General features: G+C 33.4%; 1 protein-coding gene across 1 annotated transcript in view; it reads left to right on the top strand.

The window, feature by feature from the left end:
* The window catches only part of PPFIA2 (PTPRF interacting protein alpha 2), a 216266-nt gene that overhangs the window by 191635 nt on the left and 11443 nt on the right, over nt 1-13188 (top strand). Inside the window, exons 22-23 of the mRNA XM_058189560.1 lie at nt 5234-5242; nt 12385-12466. Of these exons, the coding sequence (XP_058045543.1) occupies nt 5234-5242; nt 12385-12466 (91 nt within the window). The remainder of the gene's footprint in view (nt 1-5233; nt 5243-12384; nt 12467-13188) is intronic.

The raw sequence follows: 13188 nt of genomic DNA, 5'->3' as shown, positions 1-13188 counted from the left end.
TAAAACTTGCACTATAGTTTAGAATGCTATATAACAATACTAATCTGGTCATCATGAAAAAGAAAACTTTGGGGCATCTTTACAGACAAATATATTATGTGATATTAGCTTTAGGGACTATCTATTCTATTAAGTTCACATGGAATTTGCAAAGAAAGACATTATTAGTTTATCAGAGCAATTTCTATGAGGATCCAATTCTTGAATCTTGGGAGAAATAATTAGAATACAGTAGAAATAATTATAGCCTTCTTTGTCCCTTAATTCCCGTCAATTACTCATATAAAAGGAGGAAGATAATACCTCACAAGGAAATTAAAATCTTAACACTCATTTGATTGCTAATTAATTTTGGTGATAGAATATACTTCACTGGTATAATTAGAAAAAATAAGCTATTTTTAGCAAAAATACAACATGAAATATGTCACTTGTACTTTCTGTGTGTGCGTGACTATGCGAATCTATCTATATCTATATTTACAGTAGATATCTTACTATATTCTTGATGAATATAGCTAATAATAACTTGGTGAGTGTAACCTTAGGTTTAGATTTGTATATAGAACAGTTCTTAGTTGAAGTATCTGTATGTAAATATGTGGGCACTTCAAAGAATAGGCTGTAAAAAGGGGGAAAGGAGACATGGTTAAATAGGGAAAAAAATGTAATTACCTGAAATACATATACTTTGATTTGATTTAATTTGAGTAACATATAGGCATGAAATTCTTCCCAGATAAAGAGAGGAAGTTATATACGGTAGCTCTCCTTTGCCTATTTAATTTTTTCTGTAATAAATTTAGAGAAAAATGTGAAAATCATGGAGTTTTAAAAACTATACAGTTTCATAGCCTCAAACCATAATTTTATGAATGAAGTGGTGCTCTTACCCCTTCCAAATCACTTTATATCAAAGGTAATGCCAGGACTATACCTCTTCCCAAAATGGGGTTGGGTTGAAGGACCCAGGCCAGCATATTGTCTAAGTCTAGGAGGAAGGTTAAATGCAGGAAAATTCCAAGCTAACTTCTGTAGCATCTTTGTGCAGACACAGAGAGCAATTTGTGTGCAAAGGCCTTTTCAGTAGTTTCAGTAAATTGGATCATCTATTATTGTGTCAGAGTTCCTTTTAAACTTTAGTTAAGTTTTAATTACACAGGGTTGCCCTATTCATCTTTAACTAAAATAACAATTTTACTGTTGTCATAAATAAAATATAGCTTTTAATAAGCTTAGTAATTAAAAGCAAACTTAAGCAATTGCATTAAGCTACATATAATAATGAGCAATTTAAATATTCCCTCATTCTTATTGCTGCAATAATCCATTTGCAGTGCCAGTAGAGTTTATTTTTGTTCAACCCAGAAGAATAATTACACTTTTACTATCTCTTTAATTATTTTTAATAATCAGTGTTTGTTAAAGTTGATTAGAATGTGAAATATTATTTGTGTCCTAATTGTATAATGATCATTAGGATCATTTTGGTTAATACTGTTCTCTTCTGAACACATAACTCACTCAGTAGAGCATTGTATACATCAGTGCTGGGTGCATCTGCAAGTGGGAGAGTCAGAAGGCCAGTATGGTAGGCAAGACTGTACGAGGGAAGCCCAGCTCTTCACACTGACTTTACAGAAATGTAGAAACAGGCAGGGCTTCAATCATGATGGCATGCCGCCATCTTGACTATTTTGAGCCCCCACAGCCTTAGCCCTTCATACAGCAAAAAGGAGCAAGGGATACTTATCTTGGTACAGCTAGGTAAACCTAATAAGCCCTTTGGGGCAGGTTAAGTATAGATTTTTTAAAAAAAATCAAATTTAGCTTTTCTAAATACCATATAGGTATTTAGAAAAGCTAAATTTATAGTAAATGTGGTACCTTGCTCAATAGTAGTAACTGTGAGAGGGATCTTGGAGTCCTAGCAGACAACCATTTAAATATGAGCCAGCAGTGTGCAGCAGCTGCCAAAAAAGCCAACACATTCTAGGCTGCATAAACAGAGGGTTAGAATCAAGGTCACAGGTTAATACCACTTTATAATGCTTTGGTAAGGCCACACTTGGAATATTGCATCCAGTTTTGGTTGCCAATGTAAAAAAGATGTTGAGACTCTAGAAAGAATGCAGAGAAGAGCAACAAAGATGATTAGGGGACTGGAGGCTAAACATATGAAGAACGGTTGCAGGAACTGGGTATGTCTAGCTTAATGAAAAGAAGGACTAGGGGAGACATGATAGCAGTGTTCTAATATCTCAGGGGCTGCCACAAAGAAGAGGGAATCAAGCTATTCTCCAAAGCACATGAGGGTAGGACAAGAAGCAATGGGTGGAAACTAATCAAGGAGAGAAGCAATTTAGAACTAAGGAGAAATTTCCTGACAGTTAGAACAATTAATCAGTGAAACAACTTGTCTCCAGAAGTTGTGAATGCTCCAACACTGGAAATTTTTAAGATGATGTTGAATAACCATTTGTTTGAAGTGGTGTAGGGTTTCCTGCCTAAGCAAGGGGTTGGACTAGAACAGGGGTCTCCAACCTTGGTCCCTTTAAGACTTGTGGACTTCAACTCCCAGAATTCCAACTCTGGGAATTGAAGTCCACAAGTCTTAAAGGGACAAAAGTTGGAGATCCCTGAACTAGAATGCCTCCAAGGTCCCTTCCAACTCTGTTATTCTATTCTATTCTATTCTATTCTATTCTATTCTATTCTATTCTATTCTATTCTATTCTAAATGTATGGGTAAATTTTGAAATACTTGCTATATTCATCTTGCCTAACCTCTCTCCAACTACCCCCCCTCCCGGCCAATTAAGATGTGTTCAGATCAGAGTCTTCTTCAAGTATCATACTGTAATATTTAGGAACTGCTAAAAAGCATGAAAACAGCATTGCAGCATTTCTTGTCCAACCTCCCATTTCCATTACCCAACCAGACAGAGAAATCTGTTAGTTTATCATTTGAAATGTTGGCATAGACCAAAAAAAAAAGGTATTTCTAAACTATGCCATTCCATAGAATCTATGTTTATATGCAGCACCTTTTCTTGTTGCCTCCTACATACCTTTTAAAAAAGTCCACTCACTGAGAAGCAAAATGGATGAAACATTAATTATGTGGCTTAGGTTTACATAGCTGGTTTTTAAAAATGAGAAAGAAAGAAAGAATTCAAGCCAAAGTGGTTCAGGGGACTTCAAAGGGTTCAAGAGAAATTAGAACCCTAATAAGAGTGGAAAAGGATTTTTTTTTATTGTTGCCTCAAGCCAAAGGGCACTTTTACATGACCTTTTTATTTTTCTGCCTCCAATTCCCTTCTCAGCAGTTTGAAATTGACCTTTGACAGTTTGAAATCACCAATCTCTTTCCACTTATGACTGTATAACTGTAACTTTTTAGGGTTAAATTGTAACCTATGACCATCATTTGTGTTGTAAATGTTGTACCTTTGATGAAGGTTTTTTTTTCTTTTTCTTTTATGTACACTGAGAGCATATGCACCAAAACAAATTCCTTGTGTGTCCAATCACACTTGGCCAATAAATTCTATTCTATTCTATTCTATTCTATTCTATTCTATTCTATTCTGTTGATCATCTTCAGTGTTACTTGTCTTGTAATATTGAAAACAGTCAGTCAATACTGTCACTCCAGTCAATCTCTAGGAACTTGTAAAAAAGAAAAAGAAACAGCTTTCCTTCAGTAACCCCCATCCAAGTTTTTTTTAGCTATGTGATTTCGGCAGTAAGCAAGCAAGCAAATAAATGTGCATGCAACTGTTTACAAATAAAATAAAAATAAAAAGCTTGTTTTCTCTTTTTGTCAGCCACTAGAACTAATATTTCATGTCCAAAGTGCTTTTGTCTGCTGTGGATATAATTGATTGGTGCAGTATCTCTGTGAATCATAGCATTGATACTGTTAACCACTGATCAAGAACCCTAACCCGTTTGATAAGAGAAAGAAAACATGAGACAGCAAATTAAACTATTTTATTTTGATTATAACAAAAAAGAAAATACCAAACAATAAATATTTGTAACTAAATTGGAGTAAGTATAATTAGGACAAATCAAATTTGTCCTAATGAGGTTCTGCTGAATCTTGCTGGCTATTAAAACAAATCAATGACACTGAGTGAATACGTATATCACTCTGATCAGCTAAAAGATAATAAGGCAAAAAGACAATGCAGTTTGGATATTGAGTTAATAAAGGTGTATTCATCTGTGGTGCAATTTGTGATAAATTTGATAGTAAAGAAGCGGGTATTGTTCCAACAGCATCTTCTTGGTAAAAAACAAAAACAAAAATCAGCAACTATAAGGATTCAAGAATTCACCCTACTTTTTTTCCTGCCCTGCACAACAGAATAACTGTCTCTCTCGCACTCACACACACACACACACACACACACACACACAAAAACACAGACACACAAAATTCAGGGCAGACCCGTCTTTTTGCATCTTTGTTTTTCTGGAGTCACATGTGGTTTTTACTAACAGTGCAAGTACCACTTTTCCCAGAATCACTAGTCTGTGGCTGATTTTGGACTAGTGCAATGCACAAGTTATCCAAATCTATCCCTAGCAGTGATTACAAATCTCAGTTGGAGTTGCAAAATGTGCCCATGATAGCTGGTTCATAAAATATCTGCTAGGAAATTTTTTAGATGTTTCGAGAAGTCCAGGAATATCTATTATTTTGCCAAAATGCTATTTCCTTCCTCCCTCTAAGTTATATACAGATTTGCTTCTCACTGTAAAGCAATAAATATATAAGAAAAACAATAAATATTCTTATGTTTGGAGCAAAGTACAGTACAAGCAAAACATTTTTTATCAATGACAAGTTGAAAGATGAATATTCAAAATAATAGTTCAGGAACTGTTGCAAATCTTAACTGTTGGAAAGTCAATGCTTAATTGTGACCTGAGGCTTTGTCTGTTGTAACTATTTTTCTCTTTTCTACTTTGGTGTCTTCAATTCAGAATTAATTTGGGATGATTTGTATTTATTTATCAAGGAGATATATTGTTTTTAAATAATTACTGCTTGCATTCTGTTTCAGGAGCGAAAGATGAGTTTTAATCATTTTAATCCTATTTGCTATGCTGCTTTTTAATTTTCTTACTCTATCATATGATTTATTTTATGAATTGACATATATTCATTAATATTTATGTGCTTTTCTTTTCCATCCATCTCTCTCCATCTCATGAAAAGCACATCAGGGTAAGTTAAACCACAATGGTTGCTGATCATATTCATTTTCAGCACCATGTTTAAATTTCCTCCTTTATTTCATTTTTTATTTATTTATCTTACTATTTTGAATTGATGATCTTTTTGAACTAAATTAAAATACTAAAATATTTTAAATTGGCAACATTTGACACCCTTTCAAAGTATGCATTTAGTTTATGGATATACCAGTTTATTTTTAAATGAACTGAGTGCAACTCTAAAGGTTTTAAATAAATTATCAAAACGTTCTAAATATTATATATAGCTTAGATTGCCCTCAGTCATTTGATTAATTTACTTGTTCTATATGAACGTTATATAGAACAACAATATTTTGATTTCTTTCACTCTTGATTTCATCTCTTAGCAATTCAGTTAATTTGCAAATTTGAAAATATGTTTTATTGCTCTTGAGATTTGGCTAAAACAGTAAAATGCAAAGCTAGCTTACTTACCTAGGTGAAAGATTCACTGAAATAAACAGCCCTCATTCCTAGCCAATATGCATAGGATTGCACTTTTTTATCTTATAAACAATCAGAAAATCTAGAAGGAAAACAAAACTACTTGTAAGAATTAATATAATGTAAATAGGATCGGTTTTGGAGATTTACACAAAGTCGTCTTGCTGAACATCAGAATCTTATTTATTTAAAATTGTTCAAAAAAGGGTTTTACTATTCTGATTACCGTTGAATATTTATTTATTTATTTATTTTTATCCTGCCTTTATTTTTTATAAATAATTCAAGGTGGCGAACATACAGAATACTCCTTTTTCCTTTTATTTTCATCACAATGACAACCCTGTGAGGTGGATTGGGCTGAGGGAGAATGGCTGAACCAAGGTCATGGCCTGCTGTCATGTCTGGGACTGTACACATACAGAGGCATACAGACAAATAGATACATATAGATATACTAGTTCTTGACTTACTACCAATCGCTTAATGATGGTTTGAAATTACAACAGACCCCCCCCCCAAGAGGTATCTATGACCCCACTGTGAAGTTACAACAGCTGCCTCACCACAGTCACATGACCAAATTTTGGGCACTTGGCAACCCACATTTATGGCCGTTTGCAGCATTCCACAGTCACAAGACTACAATTTATAATGTTTTTGCTGAAGACTGGTGTTTTCTTTTGGTTTTCAGCAAAACCACCCCGTAGTGAGCAATAGGTTCACTTGTCAACCAAGTGTTCACTTTGACTGCTACATTCACTTAATGAACACTGCAAAAATGTTTGTAACATCAGATTGATCATGTTGATGATCCACTTTATGACTGCCACAACTTACAATTGTAACCCTCCATTACAGTCATAAATCATGGACTACCTAAAGTATAGTTTTAATGTACCTTAAGTTTCCAGTGTCTGTATTTTTTTCCATTATGTTTACAATAAGATGATCTTATGCATTTGGTAGTTTGGTCAATTTATAATAATATTGGTATATTAGTAACATTATTATTTATAGATGTTAAATACTGATTACCTTGCAGTCTAAACTGTTTGCATTTACATAATATTAATATTTAAGATAGTGATAATATTCATTATATATTAAAACAAGGTAACAATAGTATTATTTTAGCAAGCTGAGCTTTTATTCAAAGTATATTACATTTTGTTACTATAGACTGTTATTTTTTCTGCCATTAGATCTAAACAATTATTTAAACTTATTTTTGTTTTGCTTTTCACATTTTTTATTCTATCATAAATTTGCGCTAACATAATATGTGTTTTCAAAAAAAAATGCATAAGTGATAGATTTAGCTTGCTGCACTGCACTATATGAACCAAAAAGTATTTTTAAAAAATAAAATTACACAATATCACACATAAGATTGATCATTATTCTAAATTTTTTACCAATTGATTTCATTCCTACAGTATCTTTCATTAATAAATAATTTTATGTGTACATGACTATTTTTTTTTCCAATGCTCTACATTGTAATTCAGTTTTCATCTAGATCATCTTTCTCCAATCTGATATCCTCTAAAAATTTTGGACTATGGTTGTAGGTCATGCTGACTGGGGAAAATGAAAGTTATATTTCAGTATATCTGGCAAATTCCAAGTTGGGAAAGCTGATCTAGTTTAATGAAGTGTAGAATATTCTTGTTGGATTCTACCTTTCTTCTTTGGCGGACTAGATTAGAACCTTTTTCTAAAATAAATATGAATATTATTATATAAATTAAGCTCAATGAATTAATGTTTTGTGCGCTAAATTAGGCCACATTCCTATAACATTTAGAAGAAAAATGATCATCGACTCCTTATTTAGATTATATTTCCTATATATGTCTGAACTAGCTTGAGTTCTTAAAATAAAGTTACAATGCCATCCACTCTCATCTGACATCACAAGAAACTACGTTTGACATTCCATGAAAAACAAATTAATATTGACAATTTTTAAACTTCTGGATTTGCAAATAAAATGAACTCAGCCTTATAATTTTCAAATATTTATGGGTATACTACTAAATGGCTAAGATTAATTATAAAGTATTAATTGCACAGTGCAATAATATGTATCCCATTTTAATTCTAGGAGATGTATGAAAAATTTCAAATACTTATCATTGTATGTTGTTTAAAAGACCACTTTAAGGCAACTTGCCTCAATTTAGTTGAGAACTGTAGAAGATGAAGAGAATCAGATTGAGAAACTCTGGCATAGAGCACAAATGTTTCTATACATTTTTCTTTTTCTTTCATTCAGTCATGTCTGATTCTCAGAGACTACCCTCAATAATTCCCTGCAGTTTATTTGCTAAAATTTTTTTACAACTGGTTTGCCATTGCCTCCTTCCTTGGGCTAAGGGGAAGTGACTGGCCCAAAAGTTACCCAGCTGGTTTTGTGCCTAAGGCAGTTTCTGGGTTTCTAGCCTTAACGGCAGGGAATTATTGAGGGTAGTCTCTGATGCCTTAACCATATATACACACATACACTTATAGTATATTATTTTATCACACAACAGAAAATCTCCCTGTTCTCACAATATATACTAAGCAAAGCTGGCCCTAATTGAGATACTTGAAGCTTGTGGCAAAATCCAAGTAGGATAAAATTGTTTCATATATTTTCCCAAGATTAGTTATTTTTGTTCATTATCCCTCTCTTCAACACACTGTTCTGATTCAATTGTGTGTGTTAGCCTTATTCCCCTACTGCATTAGTACACAAATTATTTTCAGCCTTGGTTGGGATATTGCTGATAAAGTTATAAACATATGTATCATATATATAAAAAATAATGGATCTGCTGCATGTCACAGCAGATTTATGGGTGGCAGAGGCCGTGTAGAATTGGGGGCTCAGAATGCTATAAATGCAATTCTCAACTAAAGTTACACCCAGTGACATCTGCTCTGCATGGCAGGAAAGCTACGGACTATGCATGTAGATTTTGCTTTCCTTTGGGACAGTTATAATAACACTCCTTTGAGGTAATAATTTGGAATATTACGGTATTTCTTTTTTAAAATGTAACTGATACAATAGAAGGAACAATCAAGGAAGTATATTGTAAGAAGGTCCAGATACTTTAACATAATTGAAAATGCATAGTGCTTGGTTTTAATTTTTTGGAATTAATTTTATATCACTCAGAAATACTGAATACCTAAACATAAGTGATGAATTATTTTTTCAGCATTTATCTCTTAGTCATCCTAAGGGAATGATGGAAGATTTTTCCAAGCTTTTCCTGCTTTCAAATATAATCATACATTTCAATTTGCAAATGTGATTAGATACTTTTGAAAACCATTATCAGAAGACTGAGTTAATCCTGTACTGTGCTCCTCAGTGTTTAACAATGTCAAATAAAAGCCAGGGGTGCATGCATTTTTCTCCTTTCTGAAACTCCCAGAACTGCTGTGGAGAGTCTGAAAAGGGAGGTTGTTATATTAGACCAGAGGTGGGTTCTACTTACTTTTACTACTGGTTTGCATTGTGCCCATGTGCACATGCGCTCCACTGGCACACATGCACGCTCTTCTGCACATGTGTACAGAAGAGTTTTGATGACATTTGGGTCAGTGGTCTATAGAACCGGTCCGAACCAGGGGCAACCCACCACTATATTAGACTGAATATTAGAATGTGCCTTACAGAGTTGCAATAAGAGGGAGTAATCTCACTATAATTGTTGAAAAATGTAGGTTTCCTGTTAGTCTGAGAAATATATGAAAAGTTCTGTATATGCCCTGGCACTGCATAGTTAAAAACAATCCCCCTAACACTACCCACATCATTGATCAGGTCGCACACTTTGAGACCTGTATCCTCCTGCCCCAGAAAAGAAAATTGTTATGGCCCTTGAATCAAACCATTATTTACCCCGGATGTAAGTTATTTATAGTTGCAAAGAAAGCTGCAGACAATTGTAGCAGAATATCTTTTTAATAGTAATTTTATTAAAAAGTACAATCACAATGATAAAAACTAATACAAACTAAAAGAATAAAAAGAAAAATAGAAGATTCAGAAAGGAAAAATAAGTACAAGTAGTTTTCAACTTACAACCATTCATTTAATGACCATTTGAAGTTACAGTGGCACTGAAAAAAGTGATTTATGACTAGTAGTGGGTTTCAATTTAGTTTGCTACTGGTTCTCTCGTGTGTGCACACACACACGATGCTTCTGCACATGTACAGAACCGTCCGGGTGGGTGGGCAGAGCCTTCTGCCACTGCCGCTACTGGTTCACCCGATCCGGGGTGAACCGGTAGCAACTCACCACTGCTTATGACCATTTTTCACACTTATAAACGTTGCAGTAGCCCTGTCATCATGATGTGATCACAATTTGGACATTTGGCAACTGGCATGTGTTTATGACACTTGCAAGGTCCCTGGTTCATGTGATCACTTTTTATGATCTTCTGATAAGTAAAGTCAATGGGGAAGCCAGAGTCACTTAACAACAATGTTACTAACTTAACAATCACAATAATTGACTTAACAACGTTGGCAAGAAAGATTGTTAAATAGGACAAAACTCAGTAACTATTGTGCTTAGCAACAGAAATTTTGGACTCAGTTGTGGTCATAAGTCAAGGTTTACTTGAATATTAAACAAGAAGAAAAATATTTAAAGAAGTGACTCCCATTATCACAAGTAATAACAATTTTAACAACTTAATCACCTTTTATTAAAATACAAAAATGCAATGTTGTCATTTCAAACCTAATCAGCAAAAGTCCATATCCAGAGAGAGCAGTGTATCTATTTTAACTTTGGTAAAAAAAAAAAATCTTCCTTGTACTTTTAACAATCTTGATTTTTAGTCCCAGAACTTGATTTCTTTTCATTATTTTCTTTGTCCCATCTCATAAAATTCTTGAAAGCTTGAACAAGCCTCTCTTGTAAATTCATTATAGGAAAATTATAGAGATTTGTTTCCTTAGTTTGTTACTCATATTTCTTAAATATTAAAAAATACAAAACATCTTTTGTATGTCCAGTTTACCACCTTTTTCCATATCACCCTTGTAGCCTGTCATTTTTAAATCCACTTTCAGATCAGTCTCACTCTCAAATTATAAGCTCCGGTAAAACTAGTTCTCTTCCATAACATCTTTTAAAGACAGTCTATCTATAGAGACAAACACTCTTAAAATTAATTTCTGAGTCCATTGTTCAAAAATATCCTTCAGTATTTCCAGAATTAAAATATTTTGCTCCATTCTGTATTAATAAGTCAAATGTAATTGTAATATTTGGTTCCTTCTAATATCCAACCTTCAAAGTCCCATCCTATCATTTTTTTAAGAATTCAAACCAAAAGTAATTTCCCACAGTAATGATTCTTGTAAATAATTCCAAATCTTATTCAAATGTATCTAGGCCATTAGCCCATTTTTATCTTGCCAGAATCAAAATTTTAACCATCCTTTTGCTCTTTATTAGAAAAGGTCCTTAAACTATTATTTAAAAAGTATTTCAATAAGGATTGAGGTAACTTAATCTGGTCTTTTCAGACTGAGTAAAGATTATCAGTAACTGAAAAGTAATTAACAAGCAATTTCTGAAAGTGATTAGAAAAGAAAATATGTGAACCCAATGTCTTTTTATAGGTGCCATTCCTGGTTTGAGCAAGATAGCTATTCCCTCATCTGCCATAGCTCTAAACCCATCAGAGACCGTTGTCTTGCAGTCTCCTCATGAGGAGCAACCATCTGGAGCACTTGTGGATGATCTCAAGTCCTCTCCTTATCTGGAGAGGAATTACAACAAATTTATCTACTCACTGGGTCATCATTATGCTATGGTGTTCAGTTTACCATTTCTTCTCCAGAAGTCATAGCTTAATATCTTGAGCCACCTAGATGATGTGATCACTTTTCATCTCTGCAGAAACCATTTCAGAAGTAGGAAGATTTATAGCAGGGATGAACAACTAAAGGCCCTGAGATGTTGCCCATCTACAAGACCTAGTTCTTTCATCACAGGGCAAACTGATTGGAGTTAAAGTCCACCAATATTTGGAGGGCCACAGGTACACATCTCCAGTGTATAGAACATACACTTGTGCATTTACAACCTTGTCAAATTATAAACAATTTGACAAATCATACTTTTGTTAAGCTATAGGAAACATTTGCTTTAAAAAAACATCTGCAGTCTTTTAAGACAAAAATCAATTGCAGACAAGACTATGTGGAAAACTACAGCTGACATTTTCTTGCATTAATGTCTGATTGTTTACTACTTTATGATTAGAGCATAAATATGTTGAGGTGCTTAGGTACAGCTTCTAACAAAACAGAATGATTGTTTCATATATCAGTTTGTAAAAGTTGGAAGATGAAGTTAGAAAAATTGGTTTATTATTATTTTTAATGGGCCAAGATGAAATGTATCTGTGAAAATTAAAAAAAATGTTTTCTCCAAGGAAGGTAAATACTCTTGCAAAGTGGGGAACAAAAATAAGGGGTGCTTTCTAAAGTTCAAAGAGAATAGCAAACAAGTGAAAAACTTTAATATGTATTATCAGTGACATGGTGCATTACAATTTTATTTCATCCATACTGAATTCCATTTGTAATGTTGTTAGGTCTTACCTCCTGCTTTAACTATCTCTAATGCACTTTTAGGCATGAACTTCTGGAGGAAGCTCGGAGGAAGGGGTTACCCTTTGCACAGTGGGATGGGCCAACAGTAGTTGCCTGGCTAGAGGTAAGCTTTAGGAAAATCTTCTAAAAACGTTAGAATACCTGATTTTACTTTCTACATCAGCAGTTTATAATTTAGGTTGAAAACAGAAATAAAGTCTTTGTGCAACTGTTAATTCTCATTTTCCCCTTGAAATAATGTCTATAAGCAGTTCATTCTTACATAGAATGACAAAATGCTTCCCCCCCTTTTTTTTTTTAAACAAGGATATTTCATAAGACATATCATACTAGAACTTTAACTGAAAAATGACCCAGTTAAAAAAAAGATCAGCATATTTCAACCAATATCTGTAGGAATGATAAAGTGAAAGTCCACTCGTACTTTGGAAGCTGAAATGTAAATTATATTTTTATAATCTGAGAGAATGAAAAAAATCATCTTGAGGAAGTGGGAACTTTAAAATAGTTTAAATAAATTATAATGTCCATCATGTGATGAACGTGAAATATATATGTGAGAGAAAACTACATAGCATTTGTAAAAAAAAATAAAAAATAGAATAGAATCCAGAAGCAGGGTCTTCATTTTTTAAAATTATACTGGTACCACTATAAAATAAATTTAAAATCTGCAGTCTAGAAGTAAATTAATACAAGAAAGCATTTGTACACATGAATGTTGTGTGTTGTTATGTTTGAATGTTACTTTAATTTTAACTCTAGTAATAACACTGATTTTGAGCTTTGCTTCAGTGACTAATTACTAGATCCCAAGATAATTAT

Source organism: Ahaetulla prasina, chromosome 7 (genome assembly GCF_028640845.1).
Source record: "Ahaetulla prasina isolate Xishuangbanna chromosome 7, ASM2864084v1, whole genome shotgun sequence".
Classification (NCBI taxonomy): domain Eukaryota; kingdom Metazoa; phylum Chordata; class Lepidosauria; order Squamata; family Colubridae; genus Ahaetulla; species Ahaetulla prasina.
The sequence above is the reverse complement of the archived record's forward strand: the minus strand, read 5'-3'. Positions and strand labels throughout refer to the sequence as shown.